The sequence below is a fragment of the Aphis gossypii genome, chromosome 3, assembly GCF_020184175.1.
Source record: "Aphis gossypii isolate Hap1 chromosome 3, ASM2018417v2, whole genome shotgun sequence".
NCBI classification, from domain to species: domain Eukaryota; kingdom Metazoa; phylum Arthropoda; class Insecta; order Hemiptera; family Aphididae; genus Aphis; species Aphis gossypii.
The window spans coordinates 50,279,872-50,291,800 of record NC_065532.1 but is presented as its reverse complement, the minus strand read 5'-3'; the positions used below and the strand labels follow the sequence as shown (position 1 = coordinate 50,291,800).

Genomic DNA, 11,929 nt, shown 5'->3' with positions numbered 1-11,929 from the left:
TAATTTAACATTTTACTTATAATACAACTTTATTTTCTAAATTTTGATACATTTACAGAAAATAAATGTTATAATAAATACACATCAGACATCGTTGACATCACAAATACATACAAAGACATCTTAAACAAATAATTTAACATATTTTGTTAAAACAATATAATAATAATAATAATAGTATTTTATTATATTATAATAACTGAATAGTAATACAATGTCGGTTTTAAATTATTTTAAATATTATGTACATTATAAAGATAGAGTACAACTATGTTTAGGTAGGTATGTATAGTGTTTGTTTTAACATTTAAAGATATTTTTAGAAGATAAAATATCAGCAGATATATGTTATAAAACATTTATTTTGGTACACAATGAACACAAATCTTATATAGGTATACCTATTTCAAATCTAATATAATAAAATGGTCACAATTTTGAAAAAAAATTGTCAATAATCGTTGTTACCTAATAAACATTATGTATACTGCACAAACAGTTGAAAATATTGCTTGTATATTTTTATTTTATTTTGTGGCTAAACCAACTAATAGTTAAAACCATTTCAAGTTGAAATATTCATATACACATTTTAGATATTTTACATTAAATATGCAATTTAATCGATAAGATTTTAATAATAATGAATTTTTTTTTTTGTATAAAGGTAGTTAAACAAATTGAGTTATACATGGCAGAAATTTTGTTTCACTGTTTATCAAACATTTTTAGTGAAATAACCCATTAAAATATTAGAGAATTTTTATGACCGACATTTTATACTTTATCGATGTGTTATAATAATTTACACTATATTTTTACATGGAACGAATGGAACATTTTCCCCATTTTACGTTGGACTCGTTACCTTATAACCGCAAATATAATCAATACGATTATACGGAACGAAGGAGATAATGTTAATCCTGAAAAAAAAAATCAAAGATAAATTAATATTTAATATAATAAATTGTATGCATTTTTACAACATAGATTTTTATAGCACTATTATTTTATTATTTGCCATTGATTATCCAATAATACTCAAAGTTATCAAGTAATTATACAATCATTTAGTTTTGTGTACTTTTAGCTATTTTGGAATAATTGAAAATTACTATTTGTATTTGAACACAACTTTATTTTGTCAAAATTATTTTCATAATGCTATAATTGAAATCGAAATAGGTATTTAATATTTATTAATCAACATTTTTTGAAAAGTATTTTGTTTCAGGTTTTAAAATTGAAAATACATAGTTATTTTAATAACAAAAAACTATAGTGGATTCATCTACATGGATAAAGTTTAAGAAAAAACATTTTTCTAGAAATTTTAACTTTTTAAAACAGTGAGTTTGTTAATAAAAGAATAATATTTTACCTATTCAATACAAATTGTTTGGTAGAAGTAAATATTTTGTTCATAATATAGAGTGTTCAATTTAAACGAGATTTTTAATAGATATTAACATTTTATTAATGGCTTTGACAACCTGATGATTGTCACGATTGTAATCGATATTTGTGAGGGTAACTAAATATTTATAATGATGACCAAAGATTGAACAGCACCAACAAAACCATCACTAACACAGGAGTAATGATTATAAATTAGAATAATAATTAATCAAAACATTCAATTTCAAAGAATTTGCTCATAGTATAGAAAAATAAATACCTCGTTAATATTTAATTAAGTATTTTGTTTATACTAATAAATACAATATCACAAAGAAATACAATTTACCATTAAAATAATTAATAAAAACAAATATTTTTATTTTACAAAGAAACGTATTTTGAATTCAAATAATATGATAATAAAAGACAATTGATATCTTAATTTATTACGAGAATATAATATATCTATGAGAAATGTAGGGTTTAGTAGTAGGTTAATCCTCTGATAGATATATTTAAATACAAACTAATAATCATGTCTAAAAATATAATATGAAAACGCTATTTATCATAATGAATATTGATATATATTTTTGGGGGGAAGGGATATAAATAATTTAAATTAAAACAATACCTATATACTCGTTTAAATATCTAGTTATTTGTGAAATGTAACAGGGGTGAATACAATACAGAGATGGTATTTTACTTAAAATAATCATTGAAAAAATATATTATAACACCAAATTATACATATCATGTTGTTCTGTATTTAAATTTTAATATTAAATTAATATGATTTAAGGATTTAATTGCGTTATATAATTAATACGTGTAGATAACTATGAAAATAAGTAAATGATATTAAATTTTAGTATTAAATAAATATCTAGGTAATTTTTTTTTATTATTTAAGGGTTGAGATAACATTTTATTTAAAAACAATAAGATAATAACTATGTTATTAAATCAAGTACATAAATAAATATAATAATATTTCTTCATTCGTTATTTATCATAAGTTATGTTTTGAATAATTTTTAAAAAACGGATGGTTAAATTATTACATTTTTTTCTATTTGGAAATAGCACGACTTAAATAAATTTTCATATAGGTACATTCAAGTTGGAAGGGAAAAAGGATTTCAAAGGACCCATGAGGTTTTATACGAAAAAGAGATCTATTAGACTTTACGACTAAGCAATGACCAACCCACTGCCATCATTCCCTAAGGGTAAATATGGTTTACTCAGCTCTTGCTTTATTTTTTACACCAGGCACAGCCCTTCCTATCCTTTTTTGTGACCAATAATGCACTAATTATAACACTCGTCCACCTTTGTTCAGTATAAATTATATTTTATTATGTGCCTTTTATGTATGTTGAATTTTTATATATTTATATAAATGTGACTGTTAGTATTATAATACTATTCATTATCTATGTATATATATTTTAAATTAAAAACAAATTAGTGAAAAAATAATAATTTTTTCATTATATTATATTATAATACTAACGTTATATATATGTCACTGAAATAAATAAGTTTCATAATTGAAAAAAAATCAGATGAGTTCAACAATTGTTTCTAGTTTGTCTAATTAGTGAGTAGGTTTAGACGGTCTAGTGAATGGATGTATTTAATTTTAATTTAATCATAAATCATTATATATAAAAAATTATTCACTCAAGACAGTGAACCGGCTTCCATATTTCTAAAATCGTTTTCGAATTTATTTATTTTATTTATATTACTATAAGTAAAAAAACAATTTTATTTTAGTACAATAGTTAAAAAGTATATAATATTATAGTATTTTCAGACGTAAATAATAAGAAGTTAACACTTGACACATCATACTACTATCGTGTTAAGTTACTCTTTTTCCGCTTTTCTTATAATCACTAAGTGAAAGTGAAAGATGATTTTTAATTTTAATGAGAGTTGGTAGTGATTAATTTTTGAGAAAAATAAGTTGTTATTAGGGTTAGGATTTATATGTTGGATTTGTATGTTTTTTATAAACAGTCCAAGAAATAGCTATGTAAACTACAAGTTTGAATTATAGTCAATAGATTTGAAATATAGTTTTATTTTCGATATTTTGACATGTATTGCATATAAACGCTTTTTAAATGCATAATATGTAATATTTGCTTATATTAATTAAAATAAAGTATTTATAGCCCATATAATCTGACGAAGTCGTTTTCTTAACTTATCTGAGACCTATCGGGACAAATAGTAATCTGTTATTGAGTAGGTTTTCGTTAATCATCCAAGGGTGCGTAATAATTTTGATTTGATTTAATTTATTTATAATTTAAAATGCCGAAAACACTATAAAAATCAACCATATAAATATAATTTAATTTTATGTAAACGTACAAAAAATAATGAAAATAAAAGATTTTATTTAATTAATTTTTTTGTATATTTTTGATAATTTATCATTATTATTGTTATTCAATTCAATTCAACATGAATTACTCCAAGAAATCAACACTGAAAAAATCCTTGATACATATAATAGTAAAAATTCTATGAAAAAGTTTTGTCATTATAATAATATAATATTGTGAATAATACATCATTTATCTTATATATTTTAGATATTATTAGATTAGTTAAATTTTTTTTGTATACATTTGTAAGTATCTAATCATCTATTTATATTATTGTATTATATACCTGTATTGATTATAAAATAGTATTATGGGCAGTCGCATCCTAAACAAAAGTTAAAAAATTGCAAATTTTTTAAATTAAATTCTAGTGAATAGCGCTTAAAGTAAGTAAAATTGGAAGATGTCTCCGTTACAAAACAGGCTTAAAATATCTAAAGCTAGACTAAGAAAATATATTCTTAAAGGTTTATAAATAGCAAAATAGCATAAAAAGCCAAAATAAGTATAAAATGTGTAGAAAATAATAATGGAAATAGTTTATGAATATTTTAAGATTCTACGGTTATACGGTTATTTATTTTTGGATTGCAAAACTTAATGTATTTTTTTTTATTTTTTTTTTGAATATTAGTGTTTTGTATATTTTTTTAGGTTGTAAATTTAAGTTTTTTTCTATTTTTGACCTAGAGTACAAGATATTTTTAATTTTTCACCCAAAACTATTATTAACACCAATTGAAGTATTGTTTCTATGTAATAATTTTCTTCATAAACATTAAAAACAAAACACATCTTATCAATATTTTATTTGATAATATTTAATTATTATAAATTATAGTTAGTTAAACGTAGAATTTATGTAATAATAACTAAAATGAAAAAAAATGACAGAATATAAAATAAAGTAGGTATTTGTCAAATGACTACAATTTTGAATTTTTAAGATTGAATCTAATAGTTCTCTAAAAGTTGGTTTCTAATTTCCACTGTTTCAGACTTTTCGCATGTATGGGTTTCCCGAATATAAATCTTCATACTATTCATGGAATCGTCCTGACAACCATAATGTTACTACTTACTAGTGATATTTACCTCCCAAATATTTATTCAACATGTATACTGTGGTAGGTGAGAAATATTTACCTTGTTTGATAATATGCATCACTATAGGTAATATTGCAATAACGTTTAAATTAAAGTTTGAAAATAATACAACACACAAGTATAAGTACAGGTTAAAAACTTTACAGTATATACACCTGTGCCTGATTTTTTACTTATCTATTTACGAAATACATAATAGTATCATATTAGTGTTATGATACAGTTATTTATATTTTGGATATTAAGCACAGAGGGACCACGATAAGGAAATACATAAACATATTGACGAAATACGTATAATAAGCACAATAGTTTCCAGACAGTTTTATTTAAAATTATTTTAGGTAATTCTAGGTAGTCAAATATAAATATTCATAAATATATTGGGTATGGGTTGAAAATTTATTTACAAAAAATCACAATTGTAGTAAAATACAATTATTATTATACAATTCTCAAAAGCAATTTTAATTCTGTGAAATAATTATTTCTAACAACTATTTTTTTTTTTAATGTAAGTGTTTTGCGGGTACATACTATTTTTAAGATTTTTGTTACATCTCAATTATTAAAAACATAAATGTATTCATTTTTATGCGGTGATAAAAGTTTGACGTAAGTTAGAATTTCTACGTACAACGTTCGTACTTATAAACTAACGTTAGAAATATCATGATATTTGAAAACAGATGACAAATAAGAACAACAGTTACGTGCGGATGAAACTTTTATGACGTAATATTATAAAAATATTATTGTGTTATAATATATGATTATTTATTATTATTGTTGTTTCTATTCAACGAATGACCTCGTGTTTTAAGTTTTCCACTTTCTCGTGGAAGTTAAACACCTTGTATTGCATACCCCCGTGATATCTAATATTTTTCAAAATAATATTTACGAATAAACTCGCAAACTCACAAAATGGTTTAAAATTAGTTTTAGTGGGAATTATACACATCCAAAAACGCTTGATAATGATGAAGAGTTCGCACTAACTAGTTTACTTTAATCATCCAACTTACATATATTAATGGCAAAGACAAATTGTACGGGGTATAACTTGTTAACAAGTAAACTCCACAAGGGTTGGTTTGAAAAACTGCCATGACGTGTAGGCGGTTATATAATAAACACATATTACACATGCATAATATTATTATTATTATATCAGTTTTGTCGTGTTATAACCGTACACATATAGTGTATAACACTAAAGCAATAATAATAATAATCATCGTAATGTAAGTATAATAACACTTCTCCCTCATATACATCCGTCATATCGTTGACTGTGCGGCCCATCTACTTTTCGCGTACCATCATAACCTGGTCATGTCGATGTTTGATTTCCCGAGGGATCGCAGTTATCCCATTCATGTCAGCGTTCTGAAAAAGTTTCATTTCGTACGGGTTTGTCTATTGAAGAGGTGTCACCGATGTCATTTACTTTTTTTCCCCCCATTTTATTTTTTATTTTTTATTTTTTTAAATTTTTTTGTTCCAATCTCTTCGTAACAGTTAATGTCCGCCCAGGTTTACCGATGCACGGTCAGTTCCACTGAAGAACTTATTGTACCAAAATGTACCGTTAAAATAGCCACGGGTTGAACCACATTCTCTATTGTTGGCTGTCAAAACCAACAATGAGTTTTGGAAACAAGCAATTTACCCACATCGATTGTACTCTTGTTAGCCACAGTCCACACCAGTCGACCTCCGTATTATAGGCCACTATTATTTTAATGTTCGCATATGATCGGAAATGTTCGAAAGTTACATCCCGTTTATCATCAATAAAGGGTACGGAAATATGTACACATACAATATTTGGCCCCCGTCTACAATCCAGCTGTTGGACAGAAAATTAATCATAATTCACTATTTCTGAAACGTTAATTTGTTTTGTTCAAGTCAAAAAAAAAAAAATTTATTTTAATAGATTATTCTAACTATATTTCGCATTACTATCTAAATACCTATATACGATGATGATGAAAATTAATTTTCTTATTTTATCAGAACTAATTAATATTGTGTGTTAGTTTAATACAATCGGCTAAAATTATATTTTAAATAAATAATCTTAAAATATTCGATATTGTTTATTATAGCACTGTCTTTATTATACTTACTTACAGTGACTAAAATGTAGGATTTAATATTTGTAGGTTTTAAACATTATTTACCAGAAATAATGAGTTCAATATTTAAGGAAATAAAGGAATTTAAGATATTATATCAAATATAGTTTTTTATTTTATATATTTTAGATAGAAAATTAAAAACGCCATCAAATAGACAATCGCTCTAGATTGTACAGTAAGACTATAAAGCAAACCACGCCATTGAGCAGGGTCACTACATTAGAAGTGATGAATTTGAATTCGACAAATTATTGTATACCGTTAAATATAACTTAAACTGGAAACGGTCTAACGTTTTGGTAATCAAAGTTTCAACAGTTATTTTAATTTTAATACTAAAATGGTATAATTATTCCTCCATAATTATTTACAAAAGTTATCACCAAAAATTCTTTTTTTGATCAACTAAATCACAAACTAGATCTGAATTTTTTACCAAAATTCTTCCTTAAGTAGATAATTAGAGAATTTTCTATTAGAAAAAGTCTTGTAAGACAAAAATAAAAACAAATAATAGTGTAAAATCAATACATTGATCGTTCCGTTCCAAATCTAAAAATTAATTATAAAAAATGTCAGTTTATCAAAAATTAATTAAAAAAAAACAACGAAACTTGCCTCTGTTGTATAGTAGATAACGATTGATAAACCATTGTATATTAAAACAATTTTAATTAAAGACGACAAATTTTTAACGAAGGATAGTTAATATTATAATATTATATATGTATTTTTTTTTTTTAATTCAGAAGATTTAACTAATGCCTAACAAAAATATTGCATATAATAAAGTCAATATCAAAGTATAGTATAGAATAGAGTGAATAGTTTTGTAATATAATATGTTAAAGTTGTTCTAAATATTTTAAAATTTTACAGTTTATAGAAAATAATAATATACCTACATAAAACCTCTCTATGATTAATATATTTTGAGCTACGGTAAAATAGCTAAAATTATTTGATGGAAAATCCCAATTTTCGTTCAAATATCTAGTTTCGTCAAAATTGACATTAATATTGTAACTTAATATCAGTAAAATTGGCAAGTTTATGTGTAACTTACATTTTTCAAATGCTGTCGTCTAACATGTGCTGTTACATATTATATTACATGTATGAATAGTATAGTTAAAAGTCCGTAATGGTTATTTCAGCTCAATTAATTGATGTGGTTTATTTACGCTTTTATATTTATTTTTAACATAGTTTATATTTCAAATTTTAACATTAATAAATCTACTTTATCAAAATATAAATAATAATACAAAAAGTAAGTTGTACTTAAACCTAAATTTATATTATAAAGGATAGTTGAAGTAAATTAAATGTTTTATTATACCGTGTACCAAAAAATAAAATAAAAATATTTTTCATGGGGATAATTGTCATTATATTTTACATAATTTTGTATTTCCGTTGATATAAGTTTAATAACAAATATTAATTAAATTTAATATAAATATATTTACCTGCCGAATGATCATGTGGTTGTAGAATAGACGCAAGTCTTGGTTTATCTTCATCCAGCATTACTTCAGTTTCTGATCCGATCACGTGGTATATATCGCTTTGGCATTTCACCTTCAGCTTACCAGCAATTAAAACGTCATATTCAATTGACGAGACAGTCTTAAATAATTGACCAGATGGCCTAACTGATGGTATTCTGATTATGCGGCCATTTCCCAACTAAAACATTTAATTTTGTACATTTTCAATTGAACTTTAAACATTTTTCATACATGTAAATCTTATTCATATTTTTAAATTTTTCGATATTTGGTTGAAAATAATCTTATACTGATATTAATATTATTTAAGAAATTAACATTGTGTATACTGTATAGTATATTATACATTAAAAAATTATTTGTGTTAAAGTGATATTTAGATGTATTGCTCCTATATGTTGTAATAATAATGTAATTATACTACAATATAAGTATTTCAATAGATTTAAAATTAATTGAATGATTTTGCACACTCATTATAAAAAAGTTTGATTTCTATAGTTTACCAAGATATGAATATCACCGTTATAACCATAGCCAAAAATGTACATTAAAAGATTAAATTTAAATAATGTCGAAAAATATCAAAATTACAAAATATGGATTGTTATCAGCTAATTTAGGAAGAATGTGCAAAAATGTATTTAGGTTTAATTTTAAATTTTATATTTACATGAGAATTTTATCATACAAACAATTTATAAGTAATCGAAGAGGGAGATATAGTTGAGAACTAAGGGCATTATAAAAATAATTAAGAAATCAGGATTATGTAATAGATATGCTCAACAATTAAAACTATGCAGCAGCCTACACGAAGATAAAAAAAAAAGTATTATACATTTTATAGGTATTCCTTTAAAATCAGCTCATTTACACAATAAAAAAATGATAATGTTAAGTGAAAAAAATCATTTAAAGTACAATATTTAATCATTTCCATCCTAATAATATATGGTTCATACACATTTTTATAAAAAAAATATGTAACAAATAAACTTGTAAACGAAGGATTTTATTTAAACACAAGAAATATTTTATTATTATCTTTTTTTTTTTTATCTTACAATAATAATTATTTCATTCAGAATACCAGGTTTCGATAAAGACTAATACTCCGCTAGGTAATCTCACTTCCATTAATGTTGTATTTCTATAAAAAAGAATATTATTATTTCTTTTTTTATTAGCTTGTTGTCAGTGCCATAACGACGCCTATAGGTGCTCTAGGTTATTTAACATATTTCTACCCTTGTATATTTTTAACCACCTCTCACTAACACAACTTTTTTACTTGGTTTCAAATAAAATATAAATGTTCGAATGATAATTCAATTTTTTATAGTTATTGTTTTTTTAAATATGTTAACAGATCGATGTTTTTAAATTATTTTAATTCAAATTTGATCGATAAAAAATAAAAACCAATAAACGGCAATAGCGGCTTTTTAATACTTACTGAATATTTCATTCTTATAAATAATTATTTTATTGAAACCAAGATTACAGCTTATATTAGCGCAAGAGGATTCGTTTAATTTTGAATAGTGAATAAATAAATTTAAATTAATAAACTTTGTATAGAGATAAATAGCTCACCATAGAATTTTTCTAAAACTTCCTTTCATGAATTTATAAAATATATAATATGATTAAATATTGAAATATGAACTTGTATCTACCTACCAATAAATATGAATATATTTACGGACGTTGAATTTTGAATCTTGTTTTTAACGTTGACTGCACGTATCTTATATTTAATAATAGTGCAAAACAAATTTTCAAAACTATTACTATCACTCGTATCACTAAATTTGGTATTATAACGCCATATATTTTATATCCTAAACATTTTATAATATTTTTTTTACTAAATGCATACTTATATTGTGTATTATTGATGGCTAATCTATCTTGAATAACCTAAAATTGCCCTATATTTAGGATTTATATTCATATATAGTATAACTAGTATAATATTTCAAATAAAATGTATATTGTTAATATAAATAAGTAATTAGAACATAGGTTAGGTATATTTTATTTTGACTTTTGTGCCACTTATTTGCTATGTCCTTGGCCTGTACCTATCTCGCCAAGCCAAATTGATAAAATAATTTGAGTCGGTTTAAGAAATGATAAACATAGATAACTATTTAATAAAAACGAAAAAAAATATCTTCTAGAAGAATCTTAGAACTTAAATATACATATACCTACGCTTTATTTATTATAAATCGTGTAAGAATTAACTTAAAGTTAACTACGAATCTACTTTGTTCATATTACTTTTATTAGTTGTATTCTTTTTCTAAGAGATATATAGATATATCAATAATAGACTCTGAATAGGTTAATATAATATCGACAAAACTTTACCAACTGATAACTTATATTTTCTAAGATTTACGATTTTGAGCACAGCAATAAAATATAATTATACAGTTCAGTATGTATATTATATATTATTTTTTTTTTTGTATCTATCATCAACTTGTTAATCAGTACAAGTGCTTCAATCTACAACAAAAATTGATGTGTTTTTTGAAGGTAAATCATAGTAATTTTCAAAATATTCGGGGAAAAAAATTATAGTAAAACAGGGAAAATATATTTTAAGCAACGCTAGCTTTAAAAATCGATTTTTTTATATTTTGCTGTAAAAAAAAATGAAGTTTTTAACAAACACATACATATATATTAAAATTTTCCTATTATAATATAAGTTTCAAAATATTGCTTGTATTGAGAACAACTTGTGAAGAATATTTTATTACAATTTAAAATTGTATGGTTTTAACTATAAATAATTTTGTAAATAATCTTTATTTTGACCAAATATTGTCAACATTTGAATTTCAGAAGCTTTAAAACAAATTATATGATTGTACTTCGGTGTTTATTAATTGCTGCTGTAAGAATAAACTATAAAAAAAAAGTAGAATTAAACTGTCTACACAGCAGAGAAACTTTTATAGTATTTTTATTATCATAGACTTAATAATTATAATAATATATATATGAATGGAACTGAAGAGTGTAATAAGATCATATTATACTTAATATGCTATTAGGTATAATAAGAGGTAATGAATATTGTATATTTTTAATATCTGAAAATGTACTATACAAAATACGCCTATGCATATTAGTAAATATATTTTAATTAGAAAGGTTGTACTAAGATAAAATAATTTACGTGAGAAGTATAATAGAGTTAAAATGCAATTATTAATGCATCATACTCGTAATTAGATAATGGAAGTATTTTGATTTTAATAATTTATATTTATATTTATTGGTATACTTTGTAATATTATGTAAAAAAAAAAAATTATTA

The 11,929-nt window shown here is 23.5% G+C and overlaps 1 protein-coding gene across 4 annotated transcripts in view; it reads right to left on the bottom strand.

Moving 5' to 3' along the window:
- Positions 1-200: 200 nt before the first annotated feature.
- LOC114130405 (uncharacterized) overlaps positions 201-11,929 on the bottom strand; it is an 85,067-nt gene continuing 73,338 nt past the window's right edge. For all 4 annotated transcript variants that reach the window (XM_027995382.2, XM_027995384.2, XM_027995383.2 and 1 more), the window contains exons 5-6: positions 8,545-8,764; positions 201-926 (exon numbers count right to left, since the gene is read on the bottom strand). In XM_027995382.2, coding sequence (XP_027851183.1) covers positions 865-926; positions 8,545-8,764 — 282 coding nt within the window. In that variant the 3' untranslated portion in view covers positions 201-864. The remainder of the gene's footprint in view (positions 927-8,544; positions 8,765-11,929) is intronic.